Source organism: Ascaphus truei, unplaced genomic scaffold (genome assembly GCF_040206685.1).
Source record: "Ascaphus truei isolate aAscTru1 unplaced genomic scaffold, aAscTru1.hap1 HAP1_SCAFFOLD_331, whole genome shotgun sequence".
NCBI classification, from domain to species: Eukaryota; Metazoa; Chordata; class Amphibia; order Anura; family Ascaphidae; genus Ascaphus; species Ascaphus truei.
The window spans coordinates 257,531-277,547 of NW_027456301.1; the positions used below are offsets into that span (position 1 = coordinate 257,531).

General features: G+C 45.9%; 1 protein-coding gene across 1 annotated transcript in view; it reads right to left on the minus strand.

Annotated features, from left to right (window-relative positions):
* Positions 1-20,017, minus strand: part of SAMD11 (sterile alpha motif domain containing 11) — a 168,802-nt gene that overhangs the window by 70,596 nt on the left and 78,189 nt on the right. Inside the window, exon 5 of the mRNA XM_075583516.1 lies at positions 5,747-5,859. Within this exon, the coding sequence (XP_075439631.1) occupies positions 5,747-5,859 (113 nt within the window). The remainder of the gene's footprint in view (positions 1-5,746; positions 5,860-20,017) is intronic.

Sequence of the window (20,017 nt, forward strand, 5' to 3'; positions counted from 1 at the left end):
GCTTGCACAGCGTAACCATACATCCTATACGTGTGAGCTTGCACAGCGTAACCATGCATCCTATACGTGTGAGCTTGCACAGCGTAACCTTGCATCCTATACGTGTGAGCTTGCATAGCGTAACCTTGCATCCTATATGTGTGAGCTTGCACAGCGTAACCATGCATCCTATACATGTGAGCTTGCACAGTGTAACCTTGCATCCTATACGTGTGAGCTTGCACAGCGTAACCATACATCCTATACGTGTGAGCTTGCACAGCGTAACCATGCATCCTATACGTGTGAGCTTGCACAGCGTAACCTTGCATCCTATACGTGTGAGCTTGCATAGCGTAACCTTGCATCCTATATGTGTGAGCTTGCACAGCGTAACCATGCATCCTATATGTGTGAGCTTGCACAGCGTAACCATGCATCCTATATGTGTGAGCTTGCACAGCGTAACCATGCATCCTATATGTGTGAGCTTGCACAGCGTAACCTTGCATCCTATACGTGTGAGCTTGCACAGCATAACCTTGCATCCTATACGTGTGAGCTTGCACAGCGTAACCATGCATCCTATACGTGTGAGCTTGCACAGCGTAACCACGCATCCTATACGTGTGAGCTTGCACAGCATAACCTTGCATCCTATACGTGTGAGATTGCACAGCGTAACCTTGCATCCTATACGTGTGAGCTTGCACAGCGTAACCATGCATCCTATACGTGTGAGCTTGCACAGCGTAACCATGCATCCTATACGTGTGAGCTTGCACAGCGTAACCATGCATCCTATATGTGTGAGATGGCACAGCGTAACCATGCATCCTATACGTGTGAGCTTGCACAGCGTAACCATGCATCCTATACGTGTGAGCTTGCACAGCGTAACCTTGCATCCTATACGTGTGAGCTTGCACAGCATAACCTTGCATCCTATACGTGTGAGCTTGCACAGCGTAACCATGCATCCTATACGTGTGAGCTTGCACAGCATAACCTTGCATCCTATACGTGTGAGCTTGCACAGCGTAACCATGCATCCTATACGTGTGAGCTTGCACAGCGTAACCTTGCATCCTATATGTGTGAGATTGCACAGTGTAACCATGCATCCTATACGTGTGAGCTTGCACAGCGTAACCATGCATCCTATACGTGTGAGCTTGCACAGTGTAACCATGCATCCTATACGTGTGAGCTTGCACAGCGTAACCATGCATCCTATACGTGTGAGCTTGCACAGCGTAACCATGCATCCTATATGTGTGAGCTTGCACAGCGTAACCATGCATCCTATATGTGTGAGCTTGCACAGCGTAACCTTGCATCCTATATGTGTGAGCTTGCACAGTGTAACCATGCCTCCTATATGTGTGAGCTTGCACAGTGTAACCATGCATCCTATACGTGTGAGCTTGCACAGCGTAACCTTGCATCCTATATGTGTGAGCTTGCACAGCGTAACCATGCATCCTATATGTGTGAGCTTGCACAGTGTAACCATGCATCCTATATGTGTGAGCTTGCACAGCGTAACCTTGCATCCTATATGTGTGAGCTTGCACAGTGTAACCATGCCTCCTATATGTGTGAGCTTGCACAGCATAACCATGCATCCTATATGTGTGAGCTTGCACAGTGTAACCTTGCATCCTATACGTGTGAGCTTGCATCCTATATGTGTGAGCTTGCACAGTGTAACCATGCATCCTATATGTGTGAGCTTGCACAGCGTAACCTTGCATCCTATATGTGTGAGCTTGCACAGTGTAACCATGCCTCCTATACGTGTGAGCTTGCAAAGCGTAACCATGCATCCTATATGTGTGAGCTTGCACAGTGTAACCTTGCATCCTATACGTGTGAGCTTGCATCCTATACGTGTGAGCTTGCATAGCGTAACCTTGCATCCTATATGTGTGAGCTTGCACAGTGTAACCTTGCATCCTATACGTGTGAGCTTGCATCCTATATGTGTGAGCTTGCACAGCGTAACCATGCATCCTATATGTGTGAGCTTGCACAGCGTAACCATGCATCCTATACGTGTGAGCTTGCATCCTATATGTGTGAGCTTGCACAGCGTAACCATGCATCCTATATGCGTGAGCTTGCACAGCGTAACCATGCATCCTATATGTGTGAGCTTGCACAGTGTAACCTTGCATCCTATACGTGTGAGCTTGCATCCTATATGTGTGAGCTTGCACAGCGTAACCATGCATCCTATATGCGTGAGCTTGCACAGCGTAACCATGCATCCTATATGTGTGAGCTTGCACAGTGTAACCTTGCATCCTATACGTGTGAGCTTGCATCCTATATGTGTGAGCTTGCACAGCGTAACCATGCATCCTATACGTGTGAGCTTGCACAGCGTAACCATGCATCCTATATGTGTGAGCTTGCACAGTGTAACCATGCATCCTATATGTGTGAGCTTGCACAGTGTAACCATGCATCCTATACGTGTGAGCTTGCATCCTATATGTGTGAGCTTGCACAGCGTAACCATGCATCCTATATGTGTGAGCTTGCACAGTGTAACCATGCCTCCTATATGTGTGAGCTTGCACAGTGTAACCATGCATCCTATACGTGTGAGCTTGCATCCTATATGTGTGAGCTTGCACAGCATAACCATGCATCCTATATGTGTGAGCTTGAACAGCGTAACCATGCATCCTATATGTGTGAGCTTGCACAGTGTAACCATGCATCCTATATGTGTGAGCTTGAACAGCGTAACCTTGCATCCTATGTGTGAGCTTGCACAGCGTAACCTTGCATCCTATATGTGTGAGCTTGCAGTGTAACCTTGCATCCTATATGTGTGAGCTTGCATAGCGTAACCTTGCACCCTATATGTGTGAGCTTGCACAGCGTAACCTTGCATCCTATGTGTGAGCTTGCACAGCGTAACCTTGTATCCTATATGCGTGAGCTTGCAGTGTAACCTTGCATCCTATATGTGTGAGCTTGCATAGCGTAACCTTGCACCCTATATGTGTGAGCTTGCATAGCGTAACCATGCATTCTATATGTGTGAGCTTGCATAGCGTAACCTTGCATCCTATATGCGTGAGCTTGCACAGTGTAACCATGCATCCTATATGTGTGAGCTTGCACAGCGTAACCTTGCATCCTATACGTGTGAGCTTGCACAGCGTAACCTTGTATCCTATACGTGTGAGCTTGCATAGCGTAACCATGCATTCTATATGTGTGAGCTTGCATAGCGTAACCTTGCATCCTATATGCGTGAGCTTGCACAGTGTAACCATGCATCCTATATGTGTGAGCTTGCACAGCGTAACCTTGCATCCTATACGTGTGAGCTTGCACAGCGTAACCTTGTATCCTATATGCGTGAGCTTGCAGTGTAACCTTGCATCCTATATGTGTGAGCTTGCAGTGTAACCATGCATCCTATATGTGTGAGCTTGCACAGCGTAACCATGCATCCTATATGTGTGAGCTTGCACAGCGTAACCATGCATCCTATATGTGTGAGCTTGCACAGCGTAACCATGCATCCTATACGTGTGAGCTTGCACAGCGTAACCTTGCATCCTATGTGTGAGCTTGCACAGCGTAACCATGCATCCTATATGCGTGAGCTTGCACAGTGTAACCATGCATCCTATATGTGTGAGCTTGCACAGCGTAACCATGCATCCTATATGTGTGAGCTTGCACAGCGTAACCTTGCATCCTATGTGTGAGCTTGCACAGCGTAACCTTGTATCCTATATGCGTGAGCTTGCAGTGTAACCATGCATCCTATATGTGTGAGCTTGCAGTGTAACCTTGCATCCTATATGCGTGAGCTTGCACAGCGTAACCTTGCATCCTATATGTGTGAGCTTGCACAGCGTAACCTTGCATCCTATACGTGTGAGCTTGCACAGCGTAACCATGCCTCCTATATGTGTGAGCTTGCATAGCATAACCTTGCATCCTATACGTGTGAGCTTGCACAGCGTAACCATGCATCCTATACGTGTGAGCTTGCACAGCGTAACCATGCATCCTATATGTGTGAGCTTGCAGTGTAACCTTGCATCCTATATGTGTGAGCTTGCACAGCGTAACCTTGCATCCTATATGTGTGAGCTTGCACAGCGTAACCATGCATCCTATATGTGTGAGCTTGCAGAGCGTAACCATGCATCCTATATGTGTGAGCTTGCACAGCGTAACCTTGCATCCTATATGTGTGAGCTTGCAGAGCGTAACCATGCATCCTATATGTGTGAGCTTGCACAGCATAACCTTGCATCCTATATGTGTGTGAGCTTGCATAGCGTAACCATGCATCCTATATGTGTGTGAGCTTGCACAGCGTAACCATGCCTCCTATATGTGTGAGCTTGCACAGCGTAACCATGCAATCTATGTGTGAGCTTACACAGCGTAACCATGCATCCTATATGCGTGAGCTTGCACAGCGTAACCTTGCATCCTATATGTGTGAGCTTCCACAGCGTAACCATGCATTCTATGTGTGAGCTTGCACAGCGTAACCATGCATCCTATATGCGTGAGCTTGCACAGCGTAACCATGCATCCTATACGTGTGAGCTTCCACAGCGTAACCATGCATCCTATATGTGTGAGCTTCCACAGCGTAACCATGCATTCTATGTGTGAGCTTGCACAGCGTAACCATGCATCCTATATGCGTGAGCTTGCACAGCGTAACCATGCATCCTATACGTGTGAGCTTCCACAGCGTAACCATGCATCCTATACGTGTGAGCTTCCACAGCGTAACCATGCATCCTATACGTGTGAGCTTCCACAGCGTAACCATGCATCCTATATTTGTGAGCTTGCACAGCATAACCTTGCATCCTATATGTGTGAGCTTGCACAGCGTGGGAGCTGTGGCTCTACGGATGAGCAGGACATATACAAGGGGTGAGCAAGATCTCAAGTGGGGCCTATTGGTAACATTCCTGCACCTGGTTTGAACCCCAATATCAGCTACTTGTGACCTCGGGCAAGTAATTAAATCTCCCCATGTCTCGGGCACCAGTAATGGATTGTAAGCTCTGTTGGGCAGAAACTGATGCCTGAAAATGCTATGTCTAGTTTGCCCTCATAAGAATGAAAATAACATTATTAAATGGTCATTTATTAAGAGCCACACTACTTGCACACATTTATATGGAAACCAATTGGAACTTTTGAGGCTAGAAATTACACACTGCAATCTTTGGGAGACATTTGTGACAAGATAAATACAGGGATTGAATCCCTAATAAATGAATGGCTTCTGCAACCCATATCCAAGACCAGTAACTCAGCCCTTTCCTGCTTCATCATTACAGTATAAAGAGAGGGCAGATGTGCAAATCGAGTGTAAAAGGTCTATTTAGACCACCATTGGCCTACTTCAGTGCTCTAGGGCCACCAACAGGTCAGGTTTTAGGGATATCCCTGCTTCAGCACAGGTGGCTCAATCAGTCCCTGCTTCAGCACAGGTGGCTCAAGCACTCCATTCACTGAACCACCGATTGAGCCACCTGTGCTGAAGCAGGGACATCCTGAAAATCTGACCTGTTGGTGGCTCTTGAGGACTGGAGTTGGCCCTGGCTTTAGTAGCCAGACCCCCATACACTTCCAGCTGGACTCCTCACATGAGCTCTGGACATATTTTGTGCTTAAGGAGGGAGTGCCGGAGGCAGAGGTGGAGACAGGAGGAAGGGGTGGGTCCAGAACGTCCCGGAAGACGCGGCAAAAGCCTCACCTGCAGACGGGAAGCTGAGCTGGTGGCTGTTTCTCTTGCCCTGGTCCTCTGGCATTACGAGCTGGTGGCTGTGATGAAGGTTAGAGATGATGCTGGAAAGGTCGCTCTCACGGCTGTGATGGAACAGGGAAAAAAGGGAAACCGTCAGTGGGAACAGGGGGCAGAATCTCCCTGAACTCTCGACTACATCAGTGATCTGAAGTGACAACGGTGAAAAAAGGACACCCCGTCATACGGCACTATTAAAGCACAGTCTAATTCCGCAGCATATATTAAAGTGAAGTCACGCAAACAGGCAACATTTCTTATGAGCTATTTAAAAAAAACAAACAAAAAAAAAAACCAATTTAAATGCAAGAGATTTTCTATATTTATATGGAAATGGTTGAAAACATTGAAATAAAAGATCTTTTAAAACACAAAAAGACCAGTAACAAAACTCATGGCATTTGCAATAACGAATGCTTTTGTTGTGGTCTACAGTAATTAGGGACTCGTGCATAATTAAGGAAAGAACGCCGCAGAAATGTCGAAATTGCAGTGACCATGACTGAAGTGTAAATTAGTTTACGCATGATCATATTGGGAAGTCATTTTTAACTGGCGTTTCAGTTTTGGTTCAAAAATATGTTCACATTTTGGTCTTGCTGGAACTTCATTGACCTTAGATTTTAAAAATATGATGATTAAAAAAAACCTCAAAAGAAGCAAGATTTTTTTTTTTTTTTACTTTGTCTCCAAAGTTCACTGGTTCTTTTTCCCATTTGCGAACTCAAAAGTTCTTCCAGCTTATTCAAGAAAGAAAAAAAATCATAAGCGAATCATTAGCCTCTCTCAAGGTCTGAGCCCGAATTTCACACGCCTTGGAAAATTTCTTCCCAGGTTTCACTGGAACATTTTGGATTTCGAACCTGGGAAGCTGCTCATCCTTACTGCAAAATGTTTTATTTCCACATCAACATAAACCAATGATGCACTTTACGATGTGGTCTGACTTTAGCATGAAGACCAATGAGTGAGGGTAGCTAGCACCAGCTGGAGAACAGCGCAATGGGACAGAACCTTACACCCACTTATTCATACGACCTGAAAAATACTGCAAAGTCTTAATTTAATCATTGTTTTCCCGCCACTGTATTTAACAGTTATTCATTTATATTGTGTTGTAGGGCATTATAAAAGGCATATAAATATATCATTTGTATGCCACGAAGTTACATGCATTGCTGCCTATGCATACGTTACATAGTATATTCCATTATTATTTAAATTATTAAACGGAGAAGTGCCTCAGTCATTCACAGCTCCGCCCTGTAACATCTGTGTGACCCGAATCTCGCAGGTTCAAATCTCAGCATGGTTGAAGATGTGAAGTAATTTTAATGAGCGCCAATTAAAACTGGGCAACAAGAACTTTTAGCAATTGCTTGGAGATCGCCGGATAGAGAGCTGTAAATCATTATTATTTCCGCGGTGTTATTATGCATGACAAGGAGAATCTTTCCCCTTCCAGTCATTATAGATTTAATATTTTCCATTTTTCATGGCAAGGGAGACTGGGAAGTCTTCCTATCCCCTTTCGTTGTTAGAGGGTCCTGGAAATACCCTCCCAGGAGCAAAGTGTTTAAGGCAAAAAAAAAAAAAAAACAAATGTAAAAAAAAAAAAAAAACAAATGTAAAAAAAAAAAAAAAACTCTTTATATGCCGGAAAATCCGGCAAAGCACCAAGAATTTCGGAGAACTTTTAGTTGCATATTAGCAGGTAAAGCTCTCCTGCAACCAACTATGGCTTTTAGAAGAACACGTGTTGCTTTCATGTTTACAATATACTTGATGCAGATTGCTGTTGTCATATGTGGCTCGCACAATGGACAAATCTCACTCTCACCCAAAATATCATGCACAAAACACGTGTAATACTTTATCGCTAATGTCAACGGTTTAGCAGGAACCCTCCGCTTCCCCAGGATCCCATAATAAACAAAGTCATTTTTGCATCTGATAACCGAGTTTGTTGCCGAAACGTTGGCAATGTCGTGAGCACGAGATATTCGTTTTTCAAGTGTTGACAAAGAACATCATCACCCCTTTAAAACAATCTGCACTCCCCCCACCTCTTCAAACTAGAACACCCCCCCCCCTCTCGCTCTACCAGCCTTGTTACTCACATGATTAGAGACCCCCATCTTTGTCTCTGCAACACACAGCACATGTCTGTATGGAAAGGGAATGGAGCTGAAGAAGAAGACTCCAAGCGGTACTCAGACCCCCCTCAGTATGAACGTACTGAAGAGCCCAACAGCTAGACAGTGCCCTTTAAATCCCCTATCCACTGCTGAGCCCCCTCCTCTTAGCCCAGACACTGCACCCTCCAGCACCATGGCCAGCAACCCCAGCAGTGGTTACAGGAGCAGAGCTTATCTTGCAGATAACACCCAACTACTAATAGGATCAGGCCCAGTCTTCACACTGCCAGCATCTTACAACGAGTCTGGCCATAGATTTCCACAGGATAAAAAGACTTTAAAGTCTTGATATCATCTGTTCCTTTTCTCCCCCCTGCCCCATAGCCAGCACCTACTAATATTCTGTCTTTCACTATCCTTAACCACCCCCCCCCCCCTCCTTGCCCCTACAGCTCATTCAGACAAGGAGGGTGGGTCTGTAACACACTGTGCCCAGCATTTTAATCCCTCTTGGGTGTGATCCCCCCCTGCTCTGCCAGAGTGCATGGTATTATGTAAATATTGCTGGTTTGTAAGCAGTTTAGGAGGTGATTACCAGTCGTGTGTGTGTTTAATCTCACAGATCGCAGAGGGGAAGCCTGGTCTAGAGGACAAATGGAGATTAATGTTACCTTCTGCAGGATGATGCAAGGGGGGGGGAGGGGGGGAGCTGGGGGGAGAGCAGCATACCCTTATTGCAGAATAACATGAGAGCAGACAGGGAGCATGGCGAGAGACAGAGAGCCATTGTCTTAATATGGAAGTTCTTCAAACTCCTGAGTTTCGGATCAGTCTTACTATTCAACCCTGAAAACCTTCTTTTCTTTGCTGACAGCCCCTGGTTGAGAGAAGGGGGTGAGTGCAGATAGGATGGCACCCAATTATTTCCCCCCTGAAGGCAAGCAGTAACTCATTATAATGTACACCCGCTCCAGCCTCCCAATACACCATCATTTCTATAAGGAACATTCTATGTATCGGGGCAGGAGGATTGACACCCCTCCCCACTGGAAATTAGCACCATGCCATGTTTTAAACAATTCTCTGGTGTTTTGGCTTATTTTTGGAGCCAATTCCCACTACTGACCAGCAGGCAGTAAAAGCCAGCAAAAAAAACTCCCTTGTACACAGAAGGTATTTTTTATGTTGGTGTTAAAAGTGGGTAAGAAAGGCAGTCCTGGCAGCATACGTCAGAAACACTCCAATTTTTTTTTATAAAGTCTTTGTTTTGTGATTAAAACAATTATTAAATGGTTGCTAGTGTGCTCCTTAATATGTCTGTATATTGCTCTTTAACCCTTAAAAACCTAAATAGCATCAATGTCAAAAGTGACCCAAGAGCAACATTTCTGGACGATGAGAAAATGACATTTTAATCAGATTATTCTGAATTGAATGAGTGGCCCCTTATATGGCCATTGATGCCGGGAATACGGAACAGGGCCATGCAATGTGTCAGTCGGGCTTCGGTGAGCGAGACCGTCATTCAGTTCGCAAGATCGTCTTCCACCCGACGAGACTCAAAGTGGGTTGAACTTGATAGGGCAAGTTTCCCTGCCCTCCCAGCTACCCACCTCCTCCTGCAAATGGAGAAGCAGCAAGCGATGCAGTAATAGCCCAAGTTGAGATATGGAAGCATTGCTGGGTCAAAATATATAAACAAGGACAAGAAGAAGCACTAGGCACGCTCTTTCGTGGGAATTATAGCTCTATATAGTGACCTGTGAGAGTATAAGTGAAAGGGTGTGCATAATCATATATGCAGAAAATGTGTGAATAAAAGTGAACTATATAAATGATATGCTGCTGAACCCAAGCGAACCCTCCTTCGATCCTTGTATAATTTTGGGAGTGCTGTTTTTAGGGAGCACAGAATCATATGCAGAAAATAGAAAGACACATAGAGTGCAGGGCTGTATGTAGATCCAATGTGATACATTTATAGGGTCTTTAAAAGTAGCCAATGCCACAGCTCACACGGCCCAGTGAGGACAGCTGGCACTGAAAGGTTTCTTTTGCGGATGTAATTCCGTCTGCCCCCTTGGATCTCATGGAGAAAATCAGTGGAAATGTGTCCCTCTTGTGTGCTGATAGAGGGACAGACCTCCCCTGACGTGGGGTAGTACGATCCTCACCCAGGTAGGTAATTACGCAGAGAGATATATTGTAAAAAATAGGTTTATTTGTAAAACCATTAAAACACATCCGCACTTACATATTAGTTCGTGCACGATGGCCAAGACAGAGCAGACAGCAATCATGGACGTGACGGGGCTTCTCCGAAAAACACAGCATGCAGGGAATCCCCCCTTCCGCGCTCGGCTAGCAGGCTAAGGCATCAGCTGGTCAGAGCCTCGCGTAAACGCCCTACGGTGGCTTGCTGGAGCTCCAAAACTGAATGTCACGGTCCTTCTTCAACGCGTTTCACAAAGTCATTTGCTTCAGACGGTTTCCTGAGGAAGTACTTTGCGAAACGCGTTGAAGAAGGTCCGTGACATTCTGTGTTGGAGCTCCAGCAAGCCACCGTAGGGCGTTTATGCGAGGTTCCGACCAGCTGATGCCTAAGGCCGTGAATATACCAAGTGCTGCAAGGCAGCAGCGCTATTCTGTGATGTCACCCAGCGCTGTCGCTGAGCAGCATCTTGATTATACCGGGGAGGGAGAGCAGAGGAGGCGTGGCAGAGGCGTGGGCGGTTCGCCCTTATTGGCTGAACCGCTCATGTGACACAGCTGTCGCACGAAAAAAACTAATTCCAAAGTCTCTTCCCCCGCCGTCCGCTTTGCAGTACCTTGCGCCACGACCGTCGCCAGCGGTATGAGCAGTTTCATTGGATGTATGCAACTTTTTGGGTATAATCACGGCCTTAGCCTGCAAGCCGAGCGCAGAAGTGGGGATTCCCCGCTAGCTGTGTTTTTCGGAGAAGCGCCACGCTGTCCCTGACTGCTGTCTGCTCTGTCTTGGCCATCGCGCACAAAATAATATGAAGTGCGGATGTGTTTTTGTTTTACACATAAACCTACTTTTTACACATATATCTCTCTGCGTAATTACCTACCTGGGTGAGGATCGTACTACCCCACGTCAGGGGAGGTCTGTCCCTCTATCAGCACACAAGAGGGACACATTTCCACTGATTTTCTCCATGAGATCCAGGGGGGGCAGACGGAATTACATCTGCAAAAGAAACCTTTCAGTGCCAGCTGTCCTCACTGGGCCGTGTGAGCTGTGGCATTGGCTACTTTTAAAGACACTATAAATGTATCACATTGGATCTACATACAGCCCTGCACTCTATGTGTCTTTTTTCTACATATGATTCTGCGCTCCTTAAAAGCAACACTCCCAAAATTCAACATATATAAACTAAGATCTTCTGGAGGAGGTCCTTTTTTCACACTACCCACATGTATAGTCATCCTTTTCCCTGCCACTGCCCTCCACACCATAATGAACTATCGTGGAGCCACATATACCAATGAACAATAAACAGCGCTAGGGAAATAGCTGAAAGACAGATATTTTTCCCACAATAAACACCCCCCTCAATACCCCCCACCTTTGCAGCCAGAGGACGGGCAGCGATTGGGTTAAGAAGGGATCGCTTAGCAATGCTCTCCTCCCCACCAGCACCCTGTTCAGTTGTGTCAGCGCTATAATCCTGCTCCCTGGCTGATGCACTGCCTCGCTAGACCCTGCCGTAGGCTGCAAGAAGAGGCTGATACCTCCTAATGAGCTCCCGTCACCTCTCCGCTCTCCCCCCTCTTCCATTCCTTCTTATCCCCTCCTCCCCGCTCACAAACTCACGTCCCACGGGACTCTGCTAATTAGCTCATTAAAATTCAGTGAGCGAGGGAGAGAGAGAGAGAGAGAGAGAGAGAGAGAGAGAGAGAGAAAGAAAAAGTAATAAATAAATAAAAAGGAGGCACAGCTGTAAATCCGTCTTTAGTGCTCCTCACTTAGCGATAATATCTCCGGATCTTCCTATCCACACAGTCCACCTTGTTTCCTCCACTCAGGATAGAAAAGGTCCGCGAGAGGACTGTTCACACTGAGCCTCGTATGCGCCACGGGGCTCGGACGTGGAAAGCTCTTGAAAGGAGAACTGCCAGCCCATGGCCAAACCAATTTGGGACCCGGCTCGCTAAAACCACCCGTACAAATCAGGGCAAATGAGGGGACGTTACCTAAAACGGGAACGGGCGCGGTTTACCCCGAGACGCTGTATCCATGAAGCCAATACTGGGGTTAATGTTAGTTATTTCAGGATAATGCTATGTTATTTAAGTCTTAGAGCAGGGGTGGGCAACTCCAGTTCTCAAGGGCTACCAACTGGTCAGATTTGCAGCCTAACCCTGCTCCAGCACAGGTGGCTCAATCAATGGCTCAGAAGACTGAGCCACTGATTGAGCCACCTGTGCTGAAGCAGGGATGGCCTGAGAAGCTGACTGGTTGGTGGCCCTTGAGGACTGGAGTTGCCCACCCGTTTTAGAGCCTTATATACACTGACGTGGCCAAAAAACTCTCCCTATAGGCGTCAATGGCCATTTTCAGCCGGAAATTGCCTGAACGACGGGTATATACAGGCATACCCCGCATTAACATACGCAATGGGACCGGAGCATGTATGTAAAGCGAAAATGTACTTAAAGTGAAGTGCTACCTTATTCCCACTTATCGATGCATGTTCTGTACTACAATACGTGCATAACTGATGTAAATAACGCATGTGTAACAGGCTCTATAGTCTCCCCGCTTGCGCACAGCTTCGGTACAGGTAGGGAGCCGGTATTGCTGTGCAGGATGTGCTGCCAGGCGCATGCGCGAGCTGCCGTTTGCCTATTGGGCGATATGTCCTTACTCGCGAGTGTACTTAAAGTGTGTGTCCTTAAACCGGGGTATGCCTATATAGCATTACTACCTTAGTGTTACATCCAGCCAAACAATGAAAGATGGCTTTTGGAAGAGAGTGTGTAGAAGAAGGGAAAAAAACCGTAAGGAAACCCCCCCCACTATTTATTAATGTTACGTTAACTGGGATTAATGCTACGTTAACTGGGATTAATGCTACGTTAACTGGGATTAATGCTACGTTAACTGGGATTAATGCTACATTAACTGGGATTAATGTTACGTTAAATGGCCTTACCGCGTTTAGCAAGTCCAGGCCCTAATCTACCCGTCTGTAGAAGTGTCTGGCACTGGAAGCTTCTGTCTGAAAGCCCAAAGCGCACAGTATATAGGCGTCACATACTCCCATCTAGGGGGTGTACAATGGGTGTACATTTTAGGGCCACCTTCCCAAACAGCCATTCCCAGGTGTGCCCACATGTCTCTGCTTAAAGCAGCAGTGCCACAGTAAAATATTTTCCCCAGGTGCTTTAACCTCGCTGCTGCCAGCGGCTGTGCATTGAAAGCAGCTAAAGGTTTAATGAGGAAGTCAGCCAGAGTCATGCTTCATCCCCGCTCTGGAAAGAGCCAGGTGATAATATTGCAATGTTTTCCCACTGCTCGTGCAGCTTAAACACAGGAACGGTAATGCTCATAAAGGAAAAAATCCGGATAGGAGGAGGGGATTTAGAGAGATTTGACTCCTGTTTTCCTCATGGGCACAAATTACCCAAACTTTCCCCAGGGATCAGCTTGCTGGAAACAATGGGTTATATTTTCACTCGGACATGTGACAATCTTCTGTGCCCCAGTGCAGCAATGGGAGGAAAAAAGATGGAAGTCTTCCAAATGCACTCAGCCCTATACTTATAGCTTTAGGTATAGCGGTGGAGATGAGGCCATGGGTAGCAGGTAGGAGATATCATTTTACATTGCGAATAAGAAGATAAGATATTTATGGATTACTGTGTGGGGGGGGGGGGTGTCAGAGTATTAATCATTGGGGTGCCACAAGACGTCATGGGGTCTGGCACTCCGGGGGGCTACGTCATGCCCGCAGGGCGCTCGTTTTCATGGGGAGATCCCGTCCTGCGATCCCATGGCGTGCAGGGCGGGATCTGTATTGCAGGGAAATAGGAGAGGTCTCCGCCTTTTCTGTTGTCTGGTGCTGTGGCCCCCCACCGGCACCCAAAGGGTTAAGCCAAACTTGTCTGCATAATTGGGACTTCTCCCTCACCTTTATGGCAAAAGTCCCGCTTGCACAAGGCTCAAGAGCCCACGGGAAAAGCTCACGTCGCCTGCAATGTTTTTAATCAAAGAAATGAGAATTCTAGTGCTGTGCCCTCATTTCTCCCAGGTTTTGTCGCTGGGACGCTCCAATTCCACAGGTCACATGTATTGCGACTTACTCAGCCACCTATCTAAAACCGCCAAATAAATGGCTCTGCTGCTTTTTACTGATCAATCTCCCACTCCAATTTTCTTTCTAACAAAACGACTGCCCTCCGGCTCAGCAAATGCCTAATGTGTTTGCCCTGGAATTCTCAGGACAAGAAATGACCTCACTGCAGTGACCCTGTGAATAATGGCCACATTACATGTCATATTTGTAGAATCAGGTGGATCCTGGAAGCAAACAGCACTAAATTACAGTTGTATATCAGCACTAGCTTTCTCTTTCTTTTTTTTCTTTTTTTTTGGAAACCACTCAACCTGCTCCTCAGAAATCCCTTTTTATAATCTTTGTGCTTGTTGTTTTTTTTATTATTATTATTATTCCTGAGATATGCAGAGTCACGAAAAACAGGATCGCGGGTAGGGATAAAAAATGGACTTCAGGGATTGACACGGAAAACACAGCAGCCAAACAAAATGCCACGTGCCGATAACTCCGGAATCTGTAGGAATTGACCTTCTCCCTGCGAGAAGTGCAGGCGATGTATTGCAATGCCTCTTCCCCTTAATTATTTATTTATAAAATGTTTTACCAGGAAGTAATACTGTACATTGAGAGTTACCTCTCGTTTTGAAGTATGTCCTGGGCACAGTACAATACATAGTTACATAAGTGAACAGGGTATACATTATATACAAGACATTGCATGCACACTAAGAGATAATATATATTATGGGCGTATGTAACAGTTACAGACCAGATAAAAATGTGAGACCGCTTTAGTTTTGGACGAACTTAGACTGGTGGCGGCTGTGAGAGTCTCCGGTAGTTTGTTCCAGTTTTGTGGGGCACAGTAAAAGAAGGAGGAGCGGACGGATACTTTGCTGAACCTTGGGACCATGAACAGTCTTTTGGAGTCAGATCTCAGATGATAGGTGCTGCGTGTGGTAGGGGTGAGGAGCTTGTTCAGGTAGCTGGGTAGCTTGCCCAGAAAGTGTTTGAAGGCAAGACAGGAAAGGTGAACTTTGCGCCTAGACTCGAGTGATGACCAATCTAGTTCTTTGAGCATTTCGCAGTGATGTGTGTTGTAGTTGCACTGGAGAACAAACCGGCATATTGAATTGTAGAGGGTGTTACGTTTGCTAAGGTGGGTTTGGGGTGCCGAGCCATATATTATGTCCCCATAGTCAATAATTGGCATTAGCATCTGCTGTGCGATACGCTTTCTGACCAGCAGGCTTAGGGAGGATTTGTTCCTATAAAGTACCCCTAGTTTTGCATAGGTCTTGGATGTCAGGGTATCAATGTGCATCCCAAATGTTAAATGGGAGTCAAACCATAAGCCCAGGTATTTAGAACTAGTAACAGGAGTTAGGGTGGTTTTAGCGTTGGTTCTGATCTGGAGCTCAGTCATTGGAAGCTTTAGAAATGTAGCCTTGGTCCCAAATACCATTGTTACAGTCTTGTCAGTGTTTAAAAACAGTTTGTTTTGGGAAATCCATTTTTCAAGTCTCAAAAAGTCAGATTGAAGGATGTGTTCATGGTCGGAGAGGCTAGGGCTGTGTGCATATAGGAATGTGTCGGCTGCATACATGTGAATTGAGGATGCCTGACAAGCTGTGGGAAGATCATTGATGAACACTGAGAAGAGTAGGGGCCCCAGAACAGAGCCTTGCGGGACACCACAGGTGATATCCAGGGGGTTGGAGTTAGAACCTGAGATGGACACATGTTGGGATCTACCTGATAGGTAGGAATGGAACCAGTTTAAAATATGCTTCCCTATTCAAGAGCACTGGAGTTTGTTAAGCAAGATAACATGATCAACAGTATCAAAAGCCTTTGCAAAATCTAGGAATATTGCACCAGTGAGTTGTCCCCATTCCATTCCACACTGGATCTCATTGCAAACTTTTAGCAGGGTAGTTACCGTGGAGTGTTTGGGGCGAAAGCCAGATTGGAATTGGCTAGGGAAATGTGTCTTGGTATAGTAATCGCTTAATTGGGAGTGGACACATTTTTCCATGACTTTGGATAGAATTGGGAGAAGAGAGATTGGTCTGTAGTTTGAGACAGTGTTTTTGTCCCCACTTTGAAGATTGGGACAACTCTGGCAATTTTCCAGGTCTTAGGGATATGTCCTGCGGGCAGAAGAGAGTTGACTATGGAAGCCATTGGTTTGGCAATGGCTGGGGCACCAAGTTTTAGGAACTTAGATTGTAGTAAGTCAGGTCCACATTGGCTGCTTAGTTTTAATTTGAGGAGCACTTGTGTAATCCCTCTTCGGATACTGGGACAAATTTAAAATTGTGAGCAGTGTTGGGAGAAGATGGGGCTATAGGGGTACTCCCAGAATGAGGTTCATGTTTATGGTTTGGGTTGCGTTTCGCTAATAAGTTAGTACCACACCCCACCAAGTAATCATTGAATGCATTTGCAATGTCAGTGGGATTTGTCAAACTAATATCCTCCTTAGTGATATTACTTGGTTGTTGATGGCTAGAAGGCTGGAATATATTGTTGATAACCTTCCAGAAGTTAGCTGGGTTTGATGTATTTTGGTGGAGATTGTCAGAGTAATATTGTGCTTTTGCGTGCCTTGTTTGCCTTGTGCACATGTTCCGCAGGCATCTGTAGTGATTGAGATCCTTGGTAGTGCCAGTTACTTTGTAGCTTTTCCACAAGACATCTCTGAAATGGTAGAGTGCTATAAGGTCAGTTATAACCCATGGAAGATGGCCCCCCGTACTCTTATTCTGCGTAGTGGAGCATGGGTATCACAGAGTTTTAAGAACTCTGTTTGGAAATAGTTGAGCTCAGAATCAGGGTCGGGAATTAAGTCGATTCTGTACTAAGGGCAGCTGGTAAGGTCATCCAGAAACTGTTGTGGGTTAAAGTTTCTAAATGTTCTAGTGAGGAGAATAGGCTGTTAGGTGTCTATTAGCATCAAAGGGAGTCTAATGTCATAGCATCACTTATTAAATATGAGCCAAAAAGTGCTATATGTGACTATGTGGGATTGTCCCTTTAGTTTACTCACACTATGGGTATTACATGTGCCGCTTATTTCAGGGCTGCACAACTCCATTCCTCAAGGGCCACTAACATGTCAGGTTTTCAGGTTATCCCTGCTTCAGCACAGGTGGCTCAGCCACCACTTTGTACTGAAGCAGGGATACCCTGAATACCTTAAGTGTTGGTGGCCCTTGATGACTGGAGTTGCTGGCCCCTGCCTTATCTAGAAGATGCACGCACCCCCTCTCCCTCCCTCCCCCCCTTCCCTGCTTTGGGAGTCAGCAATGCATCAAAATGCCAGCCTTTCCCAGCAGTGAAGTGGTTCATTTGCACGGCTTTCCGTCACCCCCAGCATGCTCCGGCCTGAATTATTCAGGACTTGGCGGGAATAGACCTTTAAAAGGAAACTGGGACAGGAGGTCACCCCCTCGCTGACCAGGGGGGGGGGGAGGTGGAGGAGGTCACAGCAGGAGGCAGAAAAAGCTATTAGCATATTTGTAATCAAGGTGATTTGGAATCAATTAACCAAATGCCTTAAGCGGCCTTAAACTGTTCAAGAAACACTGACCCTGCCAATCCCATTAAAGGAGCTGAAGTCCGCAGAAATACGCCCGCCGCAGCCCCTGTGCTAAGTAACCCCTTAGCTGCCAGCAATGCACTGCGGGTTCCCCTGGCAGCAAAGAGGTTAAGTCAGCATTGCCTCCAATCTGAGATAACCCTTTGTAACCTCAAGCGTAACTAACAGAGACACGACAAGATGCCTAATAATGATCACTTGTTTTTATTTTGTGCCAGTCATGTAAGCAGTACAGGAGGCTCGCCAACTAACCCAAAGCGTTGGGACAGCTTGATCCACATCAGTGTCTGTGGTTCTGTTTCCTCCACAATGCCAGGGAACCAACCTGGCCAGTCAACATGGGTTCAGTTGGCACAACTGGAAATTCTACTATGTATGTATACTGTTCAGTTTTACAAAGTAAGCACAGGGAAGGGGCGTCTTTGGACATCTTAAAATCTATTTGTATGTTTTCTGAATGGAATGGACAGCAGGTGTCCCGCATACAGCCGACAGGACATCTGCACTGTGACAGTCCTCATGTCTGCGCTAACAGGGCACAATTGTGTGTATGGAGCAGTACTTTTAAACAGGAGTTCCTAGGAACACTTTGGGTTCCCCGGACATCCCGAAAAGGTTCCCTGCAATTCTCAGGTCATTTGAAAATGGTGTCAAATACAGAAGAATTTACAATGCACCTGATCTCAGACGCGCTATTAGAGAGGGTTGGGGTTCCTTACAATGTATCTGATCTCAGACGCGCTATTAGAGAGGGTTGGGGTTCCTTACAATGCATCTGATCTCAGACGCACAATTAGAGAGGGTTGGGGTTCCTTACAATGCATCTGATCTCAGACGCGCTATTAGAGAGGGTTGGGGTTCCTTACAATGCATCTGATCTCAGACGCGCTATTAGAGAGGGTTGGGGTTCCACTGGTATAGAGATAAGTCACTGAGAAACCGCTACATATGTCTTTAACTCCCTCAAGTTATCCTCCAGTCTATAGGCTGTAAACACATTACCATACAGTCACTGTATGTCTCCCAACATGCCATTAACAGCGCTCTTTATTTTTTTTATGCCTATGACTCTAACCTGTATTCCAAAACATGTCTCTGTATTTTATTTGCATTGGACTCTTTGTAGTTTATTCTGCGAAGCCTTTTTGCACATATGCATTTCTCATGGAGTCACGACTTATCACAATCTCTGGTAGTACAAGCATATAAGGCTGCAGCCCCGCTGGCGCTGACTGCGCGCATGCTTGAGTGGTGACGTCACTAACTCTCCAAGCATGAGCGCGGGTGTCCTGCGAATTTTGCGAGCGCGCGCAGGGGGGGGGGGGGGGGGGGTGCAGTGCATGGGGGGCCTATTGAGCGCGCTTCGAACACTCTTTTTTTGACTTCCCAAGTGCCAAGCTTGGGAGAGCGTGCGTGCCCGCGCCGTGTAAACGTGAGAATTCACTTTGCACAAAGTGAACTCAGCAAGCGCCACTCGCTTAGCTCTAGCGGGGACACAGCCTTAGAAGAAGTATGTGTTTCTTTGTACACGAGTGTGTATGTGCAAATCTGTGTATATCTTTACATGTATCTGCCTAAATCAGTGTGTGTATATCAATGTTTTAGTGTTTGTTTGTACGTGTATATCAGTGTGTGTGTGTGTGTGTGTGTGTGTGTGTGTGTGTGTGTGTGTGTGTGTGTGTGTGTGTGTGTGTGTGTGTGTGTGTGTGTGTGTGTGTGTGTGTGTGTGTGTGTGTGTGTGTGTGTGTGTGTGTGTGTGTGTGTTGGAAATCCGTTTATTATATTAAAAGGTATGAATGAGAACTTATATCAAGACAATTGAATGAGAATATTGGAATTTTTATGAACAAGGCATAAGTGAAACTTATTTAACTGTGTGTGTTTTTGCATGTGTGTGTATATCAGTGTGTGTGTGTGTGTGTATATATATATATATATATATATATATATATATATATATATATATATATATATATCAATGTGTGTGCGCGTGCGTGTATTTCAGTGTGTGTGTGTTCGCATATCAGTGTGAGTGTATCAGTGTGTGTGTGTGCATGTGTGCATATATTGTGTGTGCGGGTTCGCATATTTCAGTGTGTGTGTGTGCGCGCATGTGTGTATATCAGTTTGTGTGCGTGCGCATCTATGTATATCAGTGTGTGTATCGGTG